The 21,536-nt window shown below is 43.0% G+C and overlaps 1 protein-coding gene across 2 annotated transcripts; it reads right to left on the bottom strand.

The window, feature by feature from the left end:
* Positions 1 to 4,238: 4,238 nt before the first annotated feature.
* Positions 4,239 to 17,261, bottom strand: LOC141270861 (uncharacterized). 2 transcript variants are annotated; one of them, XM_073680957.1, is made up of 8 exons: positions 17,169 to 17,230; positions 13,074 to 13,298; positions 12,317 to 12,467; positions 12,008 to 12,187; positions 11,801 to 11,924; positions 11,620 to 11,717; positions 11,394 to 11,484; positions 4,239 to 6,399 (listed from the first exon to the last, which is right to left on the bottom strand). In XM_073680957.1, the coding sequence occupies exons 2-8, from the start codon at positions 13,169 to 13,171 to the stop codon at positions 5,057 to 5,059; spliced, it is 2,085 nt and encodes a 694-aa protein (XP_073537058.1). In that variant the 5' UTR covers positions 13,172 to 13,298; positions 17,169 to 17,230; the 3' UTR covers positions 4,239 to 5,056. The 2 variants fall into 2 exon arrangements, with proteins under 2 accessions (XP_073537058.1, XP_073537059.1); XM_073680958.1 differs by lacking the exon at positions 13,074 to 13,298 and having other exon boundaries at positions 4,242 to 6,399; positions 17,169 to 17,261.
* Between the last annotated feature and the right edge of the window lie 4,275 nt (positions 17,262 to 21,536).

The following is a 21,536-nucleotide window of genomic DNA, read 5'->3' as shown; positions in this document are numbered from 1 at the left end:
GGTTACGTTGCGCCCTACGGCGCAGACATGGAATGATGCAACCATGACGAGCACTGCATCCTTATGGGCCAACTCACGTTATCTGGCAACTTTGCAAAAAAAACTCAGTGGAGGGAAAAAGTGCAATAATTTGACTATTACATGCATGAACCTTCACATGCACAATCAACATGCATTACTCTGGCAATCTCACTGTGATAAAATGCAAACCAGCGGATCTCAACAACTGTCAGCAACCCCATCAACCGCATTTGCTGCCTTCTTCCTTGTCCTTTGTTACCGTGCCAAGGATTGTCACGCAGGTCTCTGACCGCAGAACTTCCGGTTCTTTACCCCCTCCATTCAGGCTGAGTGAGAACCCGGCAGCTGTAACGGAAGCCTGCTGTTTTTAACTGATCTCAGAGAACGAGCACACCACAACTTTCTCAATCCACCATAACATCTCCACCTGCACCTCACTCACGGTCCAGTAGTTTGTCCGGTTCACCGTATTCCGCCCTCACTCAGCACTGCAGCCAGCTTTTGGTCCCGCAGTTGTGGTCACCCAAAAGATGGTTTCCTCCTACACATGACAAAGCTAAGAAGTTGAACTCCACCATCTCCAATCTGTTGGCCACGGAAATGCTACCTTTCCGCCTCGTAGATACAGATGGTTTCCGAAAGCTCATGGCTGTTGCAGTCCCAAAGAACAAGTTGCGCAGTCGCCATTACTTTTCTAAGAAAGCTGTGCCTGAGCTACACCAGCATGTCGCAGACAACATCACCCGTTCCTTGACTAAATCTATGTCTGACAGGGTGCATTTCACCACAGACACCTGGATGAGTAAGCATGGCCAGGGACGTTACATATTGCTGACTGGGCACTGGGTGTCTCTGGTGGCTGTGGGGGCAAGCAGGGAAGGGGCTACTTGGAATCCCCAAGGCTTGCATGACAAACCTGTGTATTTCACACTTCCTCCACTGCTTCTGCCTCCTCTAGGGCCTCCACCTGCGCACTCAACCTCTGCCTTAATGAGATACGCGTTTCAACTGTGCTGAGCGAATTACCACCAACTCCGTAGTGTTCAGCCAGGGCTCATCGCAATTAGGCAGTGTTAAAATTATTATGCCTTAGAGATCGCAGTCACACAGCTGAAGAGTTGTGGACTGCTTTCCAGGCTGAGTTTGAGCAATGGCTGTCTCTGCTGAAGGCCGTGTGCGATAATGGTGCAAACCTGGTGGCGGCCATACGCCGAGGCATGCTCACATATGTGCCTTACATCCTCAACCTGGTGGCACACAAATTTCTCAGGCAGTATATCGGCCTGGATGAGCTGCTGCAGAAAGCACGGAAGCTGTGCGCTCACTTCTGCTATTCGCACCTCTCAGGTCATTGACTTGCATCGATACAGAGGTCTTTGTCCATGCCAGTTAACAGGTTGATATGCGATATGCCGACACGGTGGAATTCCACTCTACACATGTTGCAGCGACTGTGGCAGAAGCAACGAGCCCTGACGCAGTATGACCTGGCAGTACGAACTGGGGCATATGACGTTTACGGAGTGGGCACAGATTAAGGATCTCTGCACCCTTCTGCACAGTTTCGAAATAGCTACTAAGATGGTTAGCTCTGACGATGCCATTATCAGCATCAATATTCCAGTCATCTACATGATGGAGCAGACTTTGAATAGCCTGGGAGGTGGTGGTCCCAGATGAAGAGGAGGATGAGGAAGGGATAAGAATGTCTCAAAGGTCCAGACTGTTGTTACACAGGCGTGTGCTGAGGGAGGTTGGATTACTGCAATTGAGGGGGGCTGGTGATACCCAACAAACTGTTTGTGAAGGTGCAAGAGCCGAGGAACAAATGGAGGAGGAAGAGGTGATGGGTTAGCAACAGTCAGGAAATTAAAAGGATAATCATCCCTTCTCTGTTGTTTGTGGTTGCCAGGAGGGGACGGAGGAAACAAGCATCAGTGTTACCCAGCCACCAACACAGCATTGGCTTGGACCTCATGGAAGCGCCCGACATATGAGTGCCTTCTTGCTGCACTATCTGCAACATGATCCTCGTATAGTTTGGATTCAAAATAGTGCTGACTATTGGGTTGCCACTCTGCCAGATCCACAGTATGAGAGTAAATTTTGCCACCCTGGAAAGGGACCAGCGAATGCTGGAGTATCGAAACAAGCTTTTACACAACCTTAAGAGAGGTTTTCCCCAAGACAGCAGTGATGCACGTCAATTCATCAATGCCAAAGCATTAGCAGCAGCCCAGTGTAAGTGGCAGAAGCAATTTCTGTGAGTCCTTTGACACATTTTTTACATCAGCTCGTGCACCAGCACAACAGAGTACAAGTCTAACACGTGGTGAACAACTGCAGAGGATGTTGCATGCAAGAGTATATAGAGCTCCATATCAATACCATCAGGGAGGGTTTGGACCCTTTTACATCTTCAAAAATGGATGAGTGGCCTGAGCTCACCAATCACCACTTGGAGGTTTTATCATGTCCGGCAGCCAGCATTCTCTCAGAACGTGTCTTTAGCACTGCTGGTGGTGTCCTGACGGATAAGAGCAACCGGCTGTCCCCTGAAAGTGTAGACAACCGAACTTTCATCAAGATGAACAAGTCATGGATCTCCAAGGACTTTTGCACCCCAATCGCAGAATGTAGAGACTAGGTGATGTTCTAGATTTTAGTATGCTGCATTGATCTCACGTAATTGCAATCTGTGAGATCTTTAGCATGGCTTCTGGGCCTGCTATTGCTGCAGATATTAATAATTAATAAGCATGAAGAGGGAGGGCGCACTCCGAGGGCGCGCTCGGGAATAAAGGCAGGAGGGATAAGAGGGAAAGCCCAATGGTATGTATCATGTAGCTTTGCCTACTGATCAGATGTTAATCACAATGTCATAGATCTCGTATCATATATTATTCTGCTCATGGACTTTTATGACATATTAATGTCAACAATGACATCATAGATTTTATATGTCCCTTAGATTGTCATATGCTGTGAGGTAAAATTATTTACATCTATTTGTCCTTTATTTCTATATTTAGCTGCCATCATTCTAGGTCTTATATATCCCTGCCGCAGGGATGCTTTGTATAACTAGTTTTAGATGTTTTTACTTTGTGTGTTACTCTTTGCGCTATATAATAAAATATACATTTACTTATGTTTGATAATTACATGGTAGGTGTGCACATCCTTGTGTGGTGCTGTTCTCTTACTTACCTCGTTGCTGCAGATGTTAACACTAATTTTTGGAAATGTGAACACTCCTGGTTGGGTCTCCATCTGCTGGGTTGGCTGTAGTGGAAGAGGTGTCGGTCCCAATTATACTATATCTACTCTAGCGAAATTGATGCCACTTTAGTGATGTCTGCCCCTAATTTGATCGGTTTTGGTAGCTTTTGGGCCCGTTTGAAGGTGTTGTGTATTCGTTTGGTATTACCTCCCATTGAATCCAATGGGGTTTGGAAATGTTTGATGAATGTTCAACTATTTAAATCGGCGTCTATTGCAAATTCTACGATCATAAACCGAACATTGAAATGTTCACTCATCTCTACTCATGATGATTTGACAAAACTATGTTTGGTTTAATTTTTTCCTCCTGTGAGGGGTCGTAGTACCTAGGATCATATAGGGATAATCAGGGTGAAACGACTGTAAGCAGGGGTACCACAACTTGTGCGCTTGATTTAGGGTGCCAACCTCTGTGGTAAGGAAGAGTAAATAATGAGGGATAACTAACAGGGAAAGAATTGAGGCTCCATTCCCCTCCCCCTACCTGCCTTTAACCCCTGATTTAATTTATATGGCCTAGGAATTATATACATTTTTTTTTTCATTTCTAAAGTGACAATGTGTAAAATTTGCCTGATTGGGAAAATGAGTAGTAGTTCCTTTTTAATGAGGTATAAATATAGTATCTACATTTTAATGGATGAGATTTTTCTTCATGAAACATATTTAAATACACACACAGCTCGGCTACATATGCACAGTTACATACACACAGCTCTACTACATATGCATTACCCCATTTTGCAGTTCCATCCAGGTCGTGTGATTAATTACATGATCTGAAACGTCCTTGAGCTAGTCAGGTGGTAGGTCCTTCATCTGTTAACTCAGGACGTGCAACCTCTGCGCAGGTCCTGGTACCTTTCTCTCCTGCTCTTCACCAATTAGTTACATAAGTGTCGGGCTGGAGGAGAGAGCAGTTCTCTCAGTGTTCAGGAAGGACACTGTCTCATTGTTCTCCTCTGTCACAGGAAGCTGCCTCCAGTCTATAAGATGCACTCACTTATTAGCAAGATCTTTTCTTGCTAAAATTGTCTTATAGTCCAAATCATACAGTAAGTTCTCAAGTAGTTTTCCTTTCTCATTTAATTATACAACTGTCTGTTATGTTTTTGTACAATTTGTCAATAACATACATAGTTTCTTTTCATCTGAGTTATTTTTCATGGTGAACAAAAAACGATTTTCCGGTAATTTATTTTTCACACTCTAGGTGTGATAATGGCTTCTCTCTGTGTGGGATTTTTGACTTTTAAAGGGGGTTGTCCAGTACTAGGACAATCCCTTCTCATTCCTCATGTTTGATCCTGTTAAAATAATAACAATTATACAAACCTCCCATGCCAGCGTAGTTCCAGCTGTGTCGGTACTTGCGTTCCCAGGCCTTATGTGAGGTTGTTATGTCAAGTGAGCCCTGCTGGTCTCACTGTCCCCACCTTTAGACAACTCAAACAGTAAGAGGAAGTCAAAGAGCAGCCGCAGCCCTGGCTTCCTGATGATGTTCAACACTCCCGAAGACAGGGACATCAAAGCCGGGGCCGATTGGGCACAGGGCTCGTGTGATGTACAACCTCATATGAGCACCGTGAACTCAACACACTGCTGAAATGGCATTGGCATGGAAGTAGGAGTGAGTATGAATGTTTTTATTAAAACATTTTCAACATTCTGAACATGAAAAAGGCTTTTCCCCTCTGTGAGTTCTCTGATGTTTATTAAGAGTTGATTTCTGTGTAAAACATTTCCCACATTAAGAACATGAAAAGGGCTTGTCCCCTGTGTGGGTTCTCTGATGTTTGTTTAGACTTGATTTCACTGAAAAACATTTCCCACATTCTGAACATGAAAAAGGCTTCTCTCCTGTGTGAGTCCTCTGATGTTTAAGAAAATCTGATTTATGGCTAAAATATTTCCCACATTCTGAACATGAAAAAAGCCTCTCACCTGTGTGGATTCTCTGGTGCTCAACAAAATCTGATCTATAGCTAAAACAGTTTCCACATTCTGAACAGGAAAATGGTCTCTCCCCTGTGTGGGTTCTCTGATGTCTGATAAAACTTGATTTCTCTGCAAAACATTTTTCACATTGTGAACAGGAAAAAGGCTTCGCCCCTGTGTGAGTTCTCTGATGTTTGATAAGACTTGATTTCACTGCAAAACATTTCCCACATTCTGAACATGAAAAAGGCTTCTCTCCTGTGTGAGTCCTCTGATGCTTAAGAAAGTCTGATTTATGGATAAAACATTTCCCACATTCTGAACATGAAAAAGGCCTCTCACCTGTGTGGATTCTCTGGTGCTCAACAAAATCTGATCTATGGCTAAAACATTTCCCACATTCTGAACAAGAAAACGGTCTCTCCCCTGTGTGAGTTCTCTGATGTCTGATAAAATTTGATTTCTCTGTAAAACATTTTCCACATTCTGAACATAAAAAAGGCTTCTCCCCTGTGTGAGTTCGCTGGTGCTTAACCAAATGCGATTTCTGGTTAAAACATTTTCCACATTCTGAACATGGAAACGGTTTCTCCCCTGTGTGAGTTCTCTGGTGCTCAACAAGAACCGATTTACGGTTAAAGCATTTCCCACATTCTGAACAGGAAAACTGTTTCTCCCCTGTGTGGGTTCTATGGTGTCTGATAAACTTTGATTTTTCTGTAAAACATTTCCCACATTCTGAACATGAAAAGGGCTTCTTCTCAGTGTGAGTTCTCTGGTGACTAACAAGGTATGATTTCTGGTTAAAACATTTCTCGCACTTGAAACAAGAAAATCTATTCTCTGCTGTTTGAATTTTTTGATGTTTAAGAAAATACTTTTTGAGGGGAAAACTATGTGCAACTGGCTTCTTTGCTTTAGGAGCAGTTCGTTTTTTAATGCTCATTTTGTGATTTTGATCTTCCTTAGTAGCCGGTAATGAATCAGAAGACAGGACCTGTTTCAAAGGATCAGATGACAGATCTGTGCTGTGAAGGGATGATGGTATATCTGGAGTAATGGCCTTCACTTCAATTATATCCTGTGGAATCTCAAGATCATCTGATTTAAAAATTGAAGATGTCAGCTGTCCCTCTGATCTCCTGGTACAGTCATCTGCCAAGAATAAAACCAGTTATTATTTTTAAATAAAATATCTTTAAATTTATATATTTTTGTACATTTGTACTTAAAATGTCTGCAGAAACGGCCAGTTATGTAAGCTATTGAATTATTCACCAAGACAATGACAGTTAACAGTCTAATAGAAAACCTCATAGGATGAACCAGTAGAGTGTGGTGTTCAACTCTTTGTTTATTCTGCCTCCCAAAAATGGAATAGAAACACCAAACAATGTTATGTAGGTGAAAATAATATCAATGAAAACTTCTACTCATCTTGCAAAAAACAAGTCCCCATTAAGATCCATCATCTGTCAATGGAAAACAGAGTTTTCCTCATTATTAGTGGCTCCAAGGCTCTTGAGAATCAACATGGCTTCCATAAACCAATCCAGCAATATCCACTCTCCCAAAGTCATATCTCCCCTCGCTTCTGAGCCTTGTAGCGTGCCCAAACCACATTTAGCATCCATGTATTTGGAATTACTATGGTGAGAAGATCCCACTGAATTTACGGGGTGTGTCTCCTGGAGCACAATCTTGGCACTATGTGTTGGGTAATAAAACGGCAAATGTGTAATTTTCACTCTCAAACATCCAGTACGTGCTAATTTCAGGAAAGTGCCAGTGGAATCAAAATAGTCACTACTCCTATAGATTAATTCACTGAGGGTTATAATTTCCAAAATGGAGTCACTATGGGGATTTCTACTGCTCTAGTTTTTAGCAATTTTGTCATATTAGGGCTTCTGCAAATGGAGTGTCCCATCTCATCTGGGATCTGCTCCTGAGACGTCTGCTTCTCTCACCAGAAGCCGCATTATTTATTCTATCGGAGGCTCTGGTGATGGAGGAGACGTCAAAACCAAAAGCGTTGGGCATCACATGCTCTGTCCAGCCACTAAGATAAGGGTTGCTGGGACCAGTAGTATTGTCCAGTCCGGCAGAATGGGTGTATCCAGCTGGAGTAATCTGCTCCCTGCTTCAGCCAACTGGAAAGCATCACACCCTACTGTGAGTATAGACAATAACACATCTACTGAAATTATCAAACTCAACAGTCTTCATCAGTAAAAAATGAGTAATTAGTGGTGAAACCTCTCTGGGGTAATTAGAGTATGGGGCTCGGTGGCTCTTGGAAATCGAAACTATCGTAAGGACCAATATTTTCTGTCAGATGAGTTTCAAGAAGAAATATTAAGCATTCAAAGAGAACTTTTTATAATAGTGCAGAGCTGAGGTGTCTTAAATTTAGATCTCTGGCATTGGGAAGATATAGAATAAAAAAAATATGTTACATCCCAAACAACAACATATGTATGAGGGGAGAACTCCATTACTAAACCAGAGTTGCACTCATTTATGGTGGACCATTGAAACTACTATGAGTCCTGACCAGAAGAGTAGAGAAAGTATTAGTGCCCCTATTTCAGGAGAGATTGTGCAGTAATCTGAATTCCTGAGGATTGAAAACATAATGGAATTTATGACGTGGAGTGAATCCATGAAACCAGGGCTCGAGCCATGCCAACACATCTCCTGCAGGCGTGAATAAATGTATATTACAGCCATCAGCCACGCACAGCTTAGAGATATATCATGGCACAGGTGTAATGTTTTTTGTAGTTTATCGCTATCCTGTATGAAGTTAGTTGGTTTTAAAAGAAATTGAAAAGTTTAGATAAAGGGAAACTCTGTTATCATACAGAAATTCACACTCGGCTCTCACTGCACATTTAATGCTGTCGATCGAAAAAGTGAAGTTTGGCCAGAAAGACTGGACCTGGTCTTGTAGGGACCATATACAGTGGGGAAAAAAAGTATTTAGTCTGCCACCAATTGTGCAAGTTCTCCCACTTAAAAATATGAGAGAGGCCTGTAATTGACATCATAGATAGACCTCAACTATGAGAGACAAAATGAGAAAACAAATCCTGAAAATCACATTGTCTGATTTGGAAAGAAATTTATTTCAAATTTGGGTGGAAAATAAGTATTTGGTCAATTACAAACAAGCAAGATTTCTGGCTCTCACAGACCGGTAACTTCTTCCTTAAGAGCCTCCTCTGTCCTCCACTAATTACCTGTAGTATTGGCACCTGTTTGAACTTGTTATCAGTATAAAAGACACATGTCTGCAACCTCAAACAGTCACACTCCAAACTCCACTATGGTGAAGACCAAAAAGCTGTCGAAGGACACCAGAAACAATATTGTAGCCCTGCACCAGGCTGGGAAGACTGAATCTGCAATAGGCAAGCAGCTTGGTGTGAAGAAATCAACTGTGGGAGCAATATTTAGAAAATGGAAGACATACAAGACCACTGATAATCTCTCTCGATCTGGGGCTCCACACAAGATCTCACCCCGTGGGGTCAAAAAGATCTCAAGAACGGTGAGCAAAAATCCCAGAACCACACGGGGGGACCTAGTGAATGACCTGCAGAGAGCTGGGGCCAACGTTACACAGGCTACCATCAGTAACACACTATGCCACCAGGGACTCAGATCCTGCAGTGCTAGACGTGTCTCCCTGCTTAAGCCATTACATGTCCAGGCCCGTCTGACGTTTGCTAGAGAGCATTTGGATGATCCAGAAGAGTATTGGGAGAATGTCTTATGGTCAGATGAAACCAAAGTAGAACTCTTTGGTAGAAACACAACTTGTCGTGTTTGGAGGAGAAAGAATGCTGAGTTGCATCCAAAGAACACCATACCTACTATGAAGCATGTGGGTGGAAACATCATGCTTTGGGGCTGTTTCTCTGCCAAAGGACCAGGCCCAGTGATCAGTGTACATCAAAGAATGAATGGGGCCATGTATCGTGAGATTTTGAGTGCAAACCTCCTTCCATCAGCAAGGGCATTGAAGATGAAACGTCGCTGGGTCTTTCAGCATGACAATGATCCCAAGCACACCGCCAGGGCAACGAAGGAGTAGCTTCGTAAGAAGCATTTCAAGGTCCTGGAGTGGCCTAGCCAGTCTCCAGATCTAAACCCCATTGAAAACCTTTGGAGGGAGTTGAAAGTCCGTGTTGCCCAGCGACAGCCCCAAAACATCACTGCTCTAGAGGAGATCTGCATGGAGGAATGGGCCAACATACCAGCAACAATGTGTGCCAACCTTGTAAAGACTTACAGAAAAAGTTTGACCTCTGTCATTGCCAACAAAGGATATATAACAAAGTATTGAGATGAACTTTTGTAATTGACCAAATACTTATTTTCCACCAAAATATGAAAAAAAATTCTTTCCAAATCAGACAATGTGATTTTCAGGATTTGTATTCTCATTTTGTCTCTCATAGTTGAGGTCGACCTATGATGTCAATTACAGGCCTCTCTCATCTTTTTAAGTGGGAGAATTTGCATAATTGGTGGCTGACTAAATACTTTTGCCCCACTTTAAGAACATTTAGCGTGGCGCCCTAATGCGCAATGGGGCCACAGATCCCAGAGGGGTGCATGGTACGGATTTCTCCACAAGAGACCCTCACAGCATACATACACCTCCACCCTACCACCTCAGACCACCAGAGGGAGCCCGGATAGGGATATATATACGGAGGGTGGAGTTAGGCAGGCAGTTCCTCTGGAGAGTTCAGCAAGTACAGGTCTGAATACAGAGTCGAGCTCAGTCTAGAGAACAGAGTTCCTGCTCAGAGTCAGAGAGGGACAGAGTTCTCAGTGCAAGTTCCTCTAGTGCAAAAGCTTAGAGAACAGCTCAGGTTAGTGAGCTTAGGGCATACCGATGCCATAAGAGCGGTGAAGAAGCAGTGTGCCTGCTGCTGTGTGTAGCCTAGTGAGGGCCCGAGTGTGGCCGAAGGCGAGTGGAGTGAGTAACATAGGGGGCAGAGGAGCTTAACCAGCTCACCCCGAAAGCATATACCGGACACCGGGTCCGAGCTTACAGGGATCTCTATGACCCAGTAGGAAACAACCGGAATCCCTGGTGAACTACAGGTCCCAGGTTCACCAGAAGCTGATACGTACCAGAGCCAGGATTCACGGAGGCCCCGCAAGCAGGGAGAGGGATCTCCAACAGAAGGCCCTACCACAAGGTCAGCAGGTGTAAGACAGAGACTAAGTTAGGCCTACCTCCAAGCAGGTCAGAGACTTACCAAGAAAAGGCAAGGAACAGGGAGAGTTCTGATATGCACCCTTCACCCTAAAGCGCCCCGGATCGTGCCTTAAACACCACCAGTAAAGGTACTGAAGTGACTATCGTGTGTGTCCCTATTCTTGCTCTGACCCGGCTGGGTCCCCTCTGTCCTGCATCCCTACATCTACGCTGCCCTGAGGCCCAGCTCCACCTGTGGGGTGCTACACCATCTAAGCTGCCTAAACACCGGCCTCAGAGGACTGCTGCAGCGCTGGTGATCCTCACCAGATACCACAGGTGGCATCACGAACATTTAAACCCCAAACTTAAATTACCATTTTTAAGAGATACCCCAGGGTACCAACCCGGGCGCCGACTACCGCGACATCCACCAAGATCAGGCATCAAGGCCCGGGTGCCGAGTACGTCCCCATCCCCTGGGCTCGTCATTAGCAGTTCAGAAGAGAGAGAAGGTAGATTCATCCAATAAGATATCAGGATTCTAGGAAGCCAACAGCATCATTACCCTCCGCTTTCTCTAGGAGGCCCATCATAATATTTTTCTTCAAGTTATTTTTGTAACTTGTCAGTATATTCTACGTGCGCTGTCATTTGGCTTTGAAGTTTACAGATCTGGGCAGGTAAGGGTCAGCGTCTACTAATCCAAGTGGGTAGGTGGATCCTCCAGGTTGTAAGATCTATAGAAAAGGGCTTTCAATTCCCAAAGTCATTTGAACAGTTTTGAGTGGAGATGAATGTTGTGGTCTAGTGCCAAAACGGTGATCTCACGATTGTGATACGGCCAGACTACACCTCCTATAAAGCAGCCACAGCCGGTGACTGAGAAGAATCTGTGACTTCTCTGCATTTAGTGGTTACTACTCACCTGGGCAGTTATCTGTAGAATTCTCCTCTTTACACCGCTCATCACCCCTCACATATGTCTCTGTAGTATTAATAAGGGTCAGATCTTCACCCTGAAACAAATATTGTAAAAGTCACAGACAGATGAGAAGTCACATCTATGATCAGCTCTAATCCTGCCATCTCCACCATTCTCATTACACAAGTATAAAACATATAATACTGGTGGATAAAACATATACGTCTACCTGATGATCCTGAGGAACATTGGGATCTTCTTGTTTATAGTCCTGTGGAGGAAGAAGACGGGGACATCTCTCTGGTGTTGTCCTCTTACTGGATAGATCTGGAGGAAACACATACAGGGACTGAATTCATTCTTTACATACAGATAATTATAGGCCGTGTATATTAAGTCATGTCTACTACCTGGTGATATGAGGGGCTGGGGAACCTCCACCATGATGTTCTTGTACAGATGTTTGTGTCCTTCTAAATACTCCCACTCCTCCATAGAGAAATAGACGGTGACATCCTGACATCTTATAGGAACCTGAGACATACAATGATACCGTCATCCCCCCGATCCCTTCATAGCGTTACTGTATAATGTCCCAGCATTCCCAGCAATGTCACCTCTCCAGTCAGCAGCTCAATCATCTTGTAGGCGAGTTCTAGGATCTTCTGGTCATTGATGAGCTCATGTATCAGGGGGTGAGGTGGAGGCCCTGTGATTGCGCTCAGGGGTCTTCCCCATCCCTCAGACACAGGGTCCGGACAGCGCTCAATAGAGGTCTTCTTCACTACTGTGTAATCCTAGTTATGGAAAGCCACATTAAAAAATCTCACTACATACATTTCCAGAGTCCTCACCTCTCCAGTTCTGTCCATCTGTTATTCCCATAGATAAGAATGATGTAATGTGACGTCATCAGAATCTCTCACCTCTCCAGTAAGCCGGAAGAGGATCTCTAGGGTGAGGTGTAATATCCTCTCTTCCATCTTGTCTCTGTCCATATCCATCTTTGATGGGTAATTCAGGAAAATTCTCTTAATATAGAAGATCTCCACTGCAAAGATCCGATATTGTAGAGACCTGAATGAGAAGAAGATAAGCCGATGTAACATCATAAAAATCATGTGTAATAATACAATTACAGGAAACAATAAGGGAAAACATATCAGGAGATAGCCAGTGATTGGGAGCATGGAGAAAATGTCTTAGTCAGCAATTCAACTTATGTTCCAGTCCATACAAGACTAGAGAATACAACATCTACACGTTCTAAGTTACTCACTGCTATGGCAACCTAATGAGATGTAGGAATCACAAGTTCGTTGGAACTGACCAGGAAATACAGAGACTGGCAGGGGACCTAAGCAGCAATGATATTTTTATTATTTTACAACATTCTGTTTTTTTCATTGACATCTACTAATAAAACCTATATATTTTAGGCCACAGACAACAAGCAGTTTCTTCCTCGGAATCTGCACCTGATTATGTTTCTCATAGACTTATCTTCCATAACGCTAATTCGTGTGTTATTTACTGACACTGCAATCGGCATTAGTAATACTGCAGGAGATATTCATTACATGTGACATGAGAAAAAACTACTTCATGATCAGGATGACATCTTCATCTTCTACTACGGTTGTACAAACATATTTGGCCAGAGTCTGTTGCTAACTACATTACCTCTGGCCGTCTACATGAATGTTTCCCGTCTTCCCCGGATTGTAATCTTCAATCACGTTGGATCTCATGTCTGATTCACACACAGAAGTTTGAGGCATTTATGAAAGCTTGTTTGTAAGAACACAAAGACAGGAGGTATTTGATGGCAATGTCTCCATGTAAAGTGTTTTTTTCCTCTGGATATGATGGTTTTTAGGGGGGCATTTTCCCTTAGGCTTACATATACTGTATTCCATGGAAAAAGAACAAAAAAACACATGTTAAAATATTTCAAAATAAAATTGAGGATAAAGGTACTGTGGGAACATTATACTGTGTGTGGGGGGGGTGGCGGTACTGTGGAAACATTATACTGTGTGTGGGGCTGATGGCGGTACTGTGGGAACATTATACTGTGTGTGGGGGGGTGACGGTACTGTGGGAACATTATACTGTGTGTGAGGCTGATGGCGGTACTGTGGGAACATTAAATTGTGTGTGGGGGGGATGATGGCGGTACTGTGAGAGCATTATACTGTGTGTGGGGGAATGGCAGTACTGGGAGAACATTATACTGTGTGTGGGGGATTGTGGTGGTACTGTGGGAACATTATATTGTGTGTGGGGGAATGGCTGTACTGTGAGAACATTATAGTGTGTGGGGTGATGGCGATACTGTGGTGAGAACATTATACTGTGTATGGGGAAATGGCAGTAATATGAGAACATTATACTGTGTGTGGGGGGGTGGTAATAGTGTGGGAACATTATACTGTGCGTGGGGCTGATGGCGGTACTGTGAGAACATTATACTATGTGTGGGGGAATGGCAGTACTGTGAGAACATTATACTGTGGGTGGGGGATGGTGGTAGTGAGAACATTGTACTGTGTGTGGAGGGATGGCGGTACCATGGGAACATTATACCATGTGTGGGAACCAAGAAAGAGACACTGTACAGCATTAAGGATGGGGATAAGTGAGGATTTATTATCTTGTGGTTTGGGTCATAACATATTGTGTGGGGCATCTTGTATTATCATAGTGTGTGTGGAGGATGGTGGTACTGTGGGAACATTATACTATGCGTGGGGGGATGGTGCAATCATTTTACGGTGTGTGGGGGTGATGCGGTACTGGGGGAACACAATACTGTGTGTGGAGGCCAAGAAAGGCACACTGTATTATGTGGGCAATACATGTTTCCTTGGGTATCGTCTTTCATAGTTGGGTCGAATGTATCGATCAGCGGAAAAGGAAGGAAATTATTGTGATCCTTATAAGGTGGCAACACAAAAACTCCCTAAATATAAAATGTTTACAACAACCCCACAATTTGTGTATCCATAGGGTTCATCACTATGTATCCATTTGATTAGAGCTGATACTATTAAACTATAAAGTATCTGTAAAGACTTTCTTTCAAATTCAAAAAGGGGCACTTTTCCGTGTTCGTCATGCCTGAATTGTTTGAAGATTATTAAAGGTGATAGTTTTCCCCACCAATTAATAGGGACACATGTGCATATTGTTTTTTATTTTACCTGACGGGAGCGACCTATGAAGCTTCTTCTTTGAACTTTATTCCTCTGTTTTTTCATATTTATATTACTCTCCGGAATCAGGAATGTATTAAGTCCTATAGAAACTGTTGAGAAATAATATCTAATTCTGTGCTTCCAGGATTATTCTTGTGGGAATTGGCTGCGATATCTCCTGTGTAATATATTTCTAGTATCAATAGGTTATAATCCTGTAACTCAAAGAACGTGCGGTGGTTGTTCGTTTCTTTCCCTTTTTTGTTTTCTTGTGTCATTTATTATCTTTATGTAACGTATGTGTATTGGTTCTGACATTTGGTATCCTCTTGTCAAGTGACAATCACTTTATAAGGTATAACTAAGGGATATGACACAGGCTTGAAAAAGGAATTCGACCCTGAATCATCACAACAGGTGCGTATTCACACGCCAACTCCCTTTCCATGATGTCCCCATGAAAGGCTGCTTGTGCTGACAGCTGATGGATCTGCTGATGTATACCCAGCAAGTATTTACCACATATTCATGCAAATTCCCTGAAGTGTTATCAATTGTATCCAGTAGGAAAGAGAAAGCACTAAAATGCTCGAGTACTCATTATTCGAATCGAGCAGGTTGGACATGCAGATGGACTCGAGTCGAGTACCGAGTATAATCGAAGTCAATGGGAAACGCTATAATTTTTCCAGGAAACAGGAGGGCTGCGGGGGGCAGGAAAATTGCTGAAATGGATGGAAACAATGCTCAAATGGAGTGGGAACAGCATAGGGAAGATGCCTGGATGCATCTCTGACTCCTAGGTAGCTACTGGGAACTAAATAAAGATGTAATTTAAAAAAAAATGACATGGGGTCCCCCCTAATTTTGAAAAACAGCTAGGTAACCCAGACAACTGGGTGCTGACATTCACAGTTTGGGAAGGTCCATGGATATTGGCCCCTTCCCAGCTTTAAAATACCAACCCGCAGCAGCCCTAGAATTGGCACATCACATTAGGCGTCAATTCTGGCACTTTGCCTGGCTCTTCCCAATTAGAGTCATTTTTTTGGAGTTGATGTCAGATGTGTAGTGTCAGCTAGCATCAATCCCAGGGATTACTAATGGAGAGGCATCTATCAGACACCCCCATTACTAACCCAGTAAGTTAAAAGAAAAAAAAACACACAAAAAAATATTTTATTTTAAAATAAAAAAAACTCCCCAGTTTCCTCGTTCGCCAATTTATTAAAAAAAAATCCATACTGGACCAAAGTAGTCCAAGGATTCAAACGTAGTCTACAAATGACAACCTGAAAGACATAAAAAGAGAGAATTAAATAAAGACAAGAGACAGTCCCTCATTCACCAATTTATTAACCCCGCAGATCCAACGTAGTACATGGCATTCCCATGACGTCCAAAAATTCAGTAGTTCTTCCTATGGAGCCTTGTTCTGAGAATGAAGCTTCATAGGTCTCTCCTGATCAGGCTGCACTCAGCGAGACCTGGTGACAGCGGTGATGACATCAGTAAGGTTACTGAAATCATCGCTCTCGGGGAGCGCAGTCTGACCGGGAGACACCTATGAAGCTTCGAACTCAGAATTAGGATCCATAGGTTGTACTGCAGAATCGGTGGACATCGTGGGACCGCCATAGACTATGTTGGAGCTGCGGGGATGATAAATTGGTGAATGAGGGACTGTCTCTTGTCTTTATTCATTTAATTCTCTCTTTTTATGTCTTTCAGGTTGCCATTTGTGGACTACTTTGGAATCCTTGGACTATTTCGGACCAAAATGGCTTTTTTTTTTATTAATAAATTGGTGAAGTGTTTTCTCTGTGTTTTTTTTATTTTAGCTCACTGGGTTAGTAATGGGGGTGTCTGATGTCTCTCCAATACTAACTACTGGGATTGATGCCAGCTGCCAATACATCCCAATAAATATTACCCCAATTGCCAACGCACCAGGGCAATCAGGAAGAGCTAAGCAAAGTGCAAGAATTGGCGCATCTAATGTGGTGCGCCAATTCTGCGGCTGCTGTGGGCTCGTATTTTTAGCTGGGAAGGAGCCAATATCCATGGATCTTCCTAGTCGGATAATATCAGCCCCCAGTTATCTGCTTTATCTTGGCTGGTTATCAAAACCAGGACCCCAGGTCATTTTTTTAAATTCATTATTTATTTGATAGGTTTAGCACTAAAGGGTTTAACTTTATAATATTTAGGTGGGGGCGGACATTAATCTAAGCTTTCCCTCCAAAAACAACTCTCCCTGAACTACTTCCTGAGGATAGTGCGCCAATGACGCGATGCGGCTGGCCAATCACAGTAATGCCAGTAGAAAACATGGCTACAGCATTATTGTACATGGCAGGAAAAACCCTTTATTGGCTGCCTAACAGCCGCAAAACATGCTGGCCGGAAACCCAAGCACCCCGATGATTGATAGGGTAGTAGCGAGCTCATCACTAGTATCTACATTATTGTCCACAGCTGTTACGTCACTGTTCACACCACACAGAGACCCCAAAAGAGTCTCCCTGCTGAAGGGGTTAATGCCCCCTGCGCCCAGTAATGGGGGATCTCCACATACCTCCACCTGCAGAGCCGCCACCACTTATATGGCTGTTCTGTGCGCACAGGACCTGTGATGAGGTCACAGGAGGGGCGGAGTCAGGGGTCACATGATCAGGGGCCTCAGTGGATGCAAGACTCTGTTGTGCTGGTTGTCATGGTGCTGGATGAGCTGAAGTTTATGTGTGGGGTCAGGAGGGGTTTACAGTGTGGATGTAGCAGAGCCGTGTGTGTACGAGGTGTACGGAGCGGAGCCGTGTGTGTACGAGGTGTACGGAGCAGAGCCGCGTGTGTATGAGGTGTATGGAGCGGAGCCGCCATGTGTACGAGGTGTACGGAGCAGAGCCGCGCGTGTACGAGGTGTACGGAGCAGAGCCGCATGTGTACGAGGTGTACGGAGCAGAGCCGAGTGTGTACGAGGTGTACGGAGCAGAGCCATGTGTGTACGAGGTGTACGGAGCAGAGCCGCGCGTGTACGAGATGTATGGAGCGGAGCCGTGTGTACGAGGTGTATGGAGCGGAGCCGCGTGTGTACGAGGTGTAGGAGCGGAGCAGCGTGTGTACGGAGCGGAACCGCATGTGTACGAAGTGTGCGGAGCGGAACCGCGTGTGTACGAAGTGTACGAAGCAGAACCGTGTGTACGAGGTTGATGTGGAAACCTGTAGAGAAAGTTTTAGGAGAAACTCAAAGGGGTTTCACACGTTTGCCAGTTTTGATCAAATCAGTGAGTCGATCGATCGGAGACAAGAGAAACACAACCAAATCTGTCTGTGTCCCAGACTCGTCTGAGTCTCAGACTCCTGGTCACAAGTTTTTATTACTAACCATAAAGAGAAGGAAAGTGGGAGTAGCTTACATTATGTTGCTGTCGTCACTGAATTTTGGGTCTTCTATCCTTTGGATTACGAGCTCGGAGAGAATGAAGACACAGGACAGGATGTTTGTGTCTAAACATACTCTAAAAACTTTATTACAAAACACAGGGCTAATATACACCCTAAAGGCAGGAAACGGATTTGCCATATATGGTTCGATTATACAGTTTAGCTGAACAAGCGAAAAAAGCTAGTTTCTGTATGCTTTAAAATATTTAATTAGACTTATCTAGTTAGCAAGGTCATTTCATCTTTCTGCAAGAACACATTATTGCTACAAGAAGAAACATCTGGCCAGGGAGTATACTTTATCTTCTCCCGAGGACACGCTATTGATACAAGAAGGAACATTCATAGCTGTTGTTTTCACCTAAAATAACTGTCAGACTTATATAGCATAGATGGGGCCTTTAAACTTGAGGGACTCCATCTTCTGCTATAACATTACCTAAAAAGGAGGATAAGTTGGAAAAGAACAAAGTCATAAATCATGCCTTCTGCTGCATTCCCAAGGAGGCTGGTTATATCAGTTTAATATATGTTCAGAAACAAAGGAAGACTTTAATACATCTCTATATCAGAGACAACACCCTGCTTTTATGAAGAACACTTATAAAGCTAACATTAAAATACAAAATTATCAAAGATATATGAATTGTCTAAATTATAAAGCAAAGTATAAATATTTACCATAACAATTCCTCCCTTTTTATTATTTACAGACAATTTATCCATCAGCTACTTCCCCATGCTATGTGAGCCTGGAGGGGACAGATCCCGTTCACTGACGGATATCTTGTTTGTGAATCTCGTCATATATGTTTACTGGAGGAGCACTGTGATATTTTGCAGATGCGATAACTAATGGTTTATATGTCTGGTCTTACGCATCTATTTACATAGAGTCGTCATAACAAATATACCAGTTCTAGCGGTTACATACACTAGTAATACCAACATTTATGTAATGAAAGGGTAAATGCATATACAATTATTCCCTATCCCCATTTCCACTATATAAGGTCTACCATTCGGTTGGATTGTCTGCAGCTCATGTATATATGGAATGTTTGGGGACAGCATTTATATCTAGATCACTAGGCGGAAGTATGAAGGTAGCAGGTGTAAGGCATGCTAAGGTGCAGGTTCCCTCTGCACCAGGGAGAAGCCATTTATAGGCCTGATGACCACATATTTATTATAAATCCTTGGATTTATAGGGTATGCAGGGTATGATGTCAGTGAGTCTGTCAAGACAACGTTTATAAGTCATCGTATACAACCCCTGGCAAAAATTATGGAACCACCGGGCTCGGAGAATGTTCATTCAGTTGTTTAATGTTGTTGAAAAAAAGCAGATCACAGACATGGCACAAAACTATAGTCATTTCAAATGGCAACTTTAGGGCTTTAAAAAACACTAAAATAAATCAAGATTAAAAATGTAATACTCAGTAAGGGTATTTTTTTTTCAGGCCAAGCAGAGGGAAAAAATTATGGAATCACTCAATTCTGAGGAAAAAAATATGGAATCACCCTGTAAATTTTCATTTCCAAAACTAACACCTGCATCAAATTTGATCTGCTCGTTAGTCTGCATCTAAAAAGGAGTGATAACACCTTGGAGAACTGTTGCACCAAGTGGACTGACATGAATCATGGCTCCAACAAGGGAGAGATGTCAACTCAAACAAAGGAGAGGATTATCAAACTCTTAAAAGAAGGTAAATCATCACGCCATGTTGCAAAAGATGTTGGTTGTTCACAGTCAGCTGTGTCTAAAATCTGGACCAAATACAAACAGCATGGGAAAGTTGTTAAAGGCAAACATACTGGTAGACAAAGGAAGACATCAAAGCATCAAGACCAGAAACTTAAAGCAATATGTCTCCAAAACAGGAAATGCACAACTAAACAAATGAGGAACGAATGGGAGGAAACTGGAGTTAATGTCTGTGACCGAACTGTAAGAAACCGCCTAAAGGAAATGGGATTTACATACAGAAAAGCTAAACATAAGCCATCATTAACACCTAAACAGAAAAAAACAAGGTTACAATGGGCTAAGGAAAATCAATTGTGGACTGTGGATGACTGGATGAAAGTCATATTCTGTGATGAATCGCGAATCTGCATTGGGCAAGGTGATGATGCTGGAACTTTTGTTTGGTGCCGTTCCAATGAGATTTATAAAGATGACTGCATGAAGAGAACATGCAAATTTCCACAGTCATTGATGATATGGGACTGCATGTCAGGTAAAGGCACTGAGGAGATGGCTGTCATTACATCTTTAATAAATGCCCAAGTTTACATTGATATTTTGGACAGTTTTCTTATCCCGTAAATTGAAAGGATGTTTGGGGATGATGACATCATTTTTGAAGATGATAATTCATCCTGTCATACAGCAAAAACTGTTAAAACATTCCTTGAAAGAAGACACATAAGATCAATGTCATGGCCTGCAAATAGTCCGGATCTCAATCCAATTGAAAATCTTTGGTGGAAGTCGAAGAAAATGGTCCATGACAAGGCTCCAACCTAACCTCAGAGAAAGTTGGAGCCAGATTGATGAAGAGTACTGTTTGTCACTCATTAAGTCCATGCCCCAGAGACTGCAAGCTGTTATTAAAGCCAGAGGTAATGCAACAAAATACTAGTGATGTATTGGAGTGTTCTTTTGTGTGTTTGTTTTTCATGATTCCATAATTTTTTCCTCAGAATTGAGTGATTCCATAATTTTTTTTCCCTCTGATTGGTCTGAAAAAAATTACCCTTACTGAGTACCACATTTTTAATCTTGATTTCTTTTAGTGTTTCTTAAAGCCCTAAAGTTGCCATTTGAAATTACTTTAGTTTTGTGCCATGTCTGTGATCTGCTTTTTTTCAACAACATTAAACAACTGAATGAACATCCTCCGAGCCCAGTGATTCCATAATTTTTGCCAGGGGTTGTATAAGTCATCATATATAAATCATAAGTCCTTGCATCAGAGGTTTCCTCCGTCGTAACGGGCAGTACCAAAAGTCTCTTTGTGGAAACAGCTATAGGTGAAAGCCTCATATGGGGTTAGGGGCACTGCGAGATATGGCATAGTATCAGAGAATATTGGGCTATGGGTGCATATCCAGCAGTTCTTAGTTCAGTCTTTAGAAACTGCCTCGCAGCAGGACTTGGTGATACTTATCAGTTGGTTGTCCCAGTCCTCTCCTCCTTTAGTACCTCATTGAGAGTTAGGGAGAAGGATGCAATTGCCATCATCATGGTACAAAGGTGCAGGGTCATCATCTTTGCTGCTGCTGGGGATCAGGACCTTTTTCAGTGGCTGATGTTGATCCAAGTGTCTTTGCCTTGGAGGCTGACAGAAATAGCAGTGGTCAGTACTTAAAATGACTCACTGTATCTGGGCTCAGTGGTCTCCCTATATGTCTCTTGACCATGACCCAGTCTCCTGGTACCAGTGTGTGTGCCGCTTATACAATTGGGGTCTAGAGGTAAGAACATGGT

Source organism: Phyllobates terribilis, unplaced genomic scaffold (assembly GCF_046119375.1).
Source record: "Phyllobates terribilis strain yellow unplaced genomic scaffold, ASM4611937v1 Scaffold_5__5_contigs__length_657084704, whole genome shotgun sequence".
NCBI lineage: Eukaryota > Metazoa > Chordata > Amphibia > Anura > Dendrobatidae > Phyllobates > Phyllobates terribilis.
This window is presented reverse-complemented; position numbering and strand designations above follow the sequence as displayed.

Coding starts and splice junctions, on each gene's coding strand:
- LOC141270861 (XM_073680957.1), bottom strand. CDS start 13,171: ATGCCTCAAACTTCTGTGTGTGAATCAGACATGAGATCCAACGTGATT. Junction 12,468..13,073: donor ATTCATGTAGACGGCCAGAG/GTAATGTAGTTA, acceptor CTTCTCATTCAG/GTCTCTACAATATCGGATCT. Junction 11,925..12,007: donor TTGAGCTGCTGACTGGAGAG/GTGACATTGCTG, acceptor TGTATGTCTCAG/GTTCCTATAAGATGTCAGGA.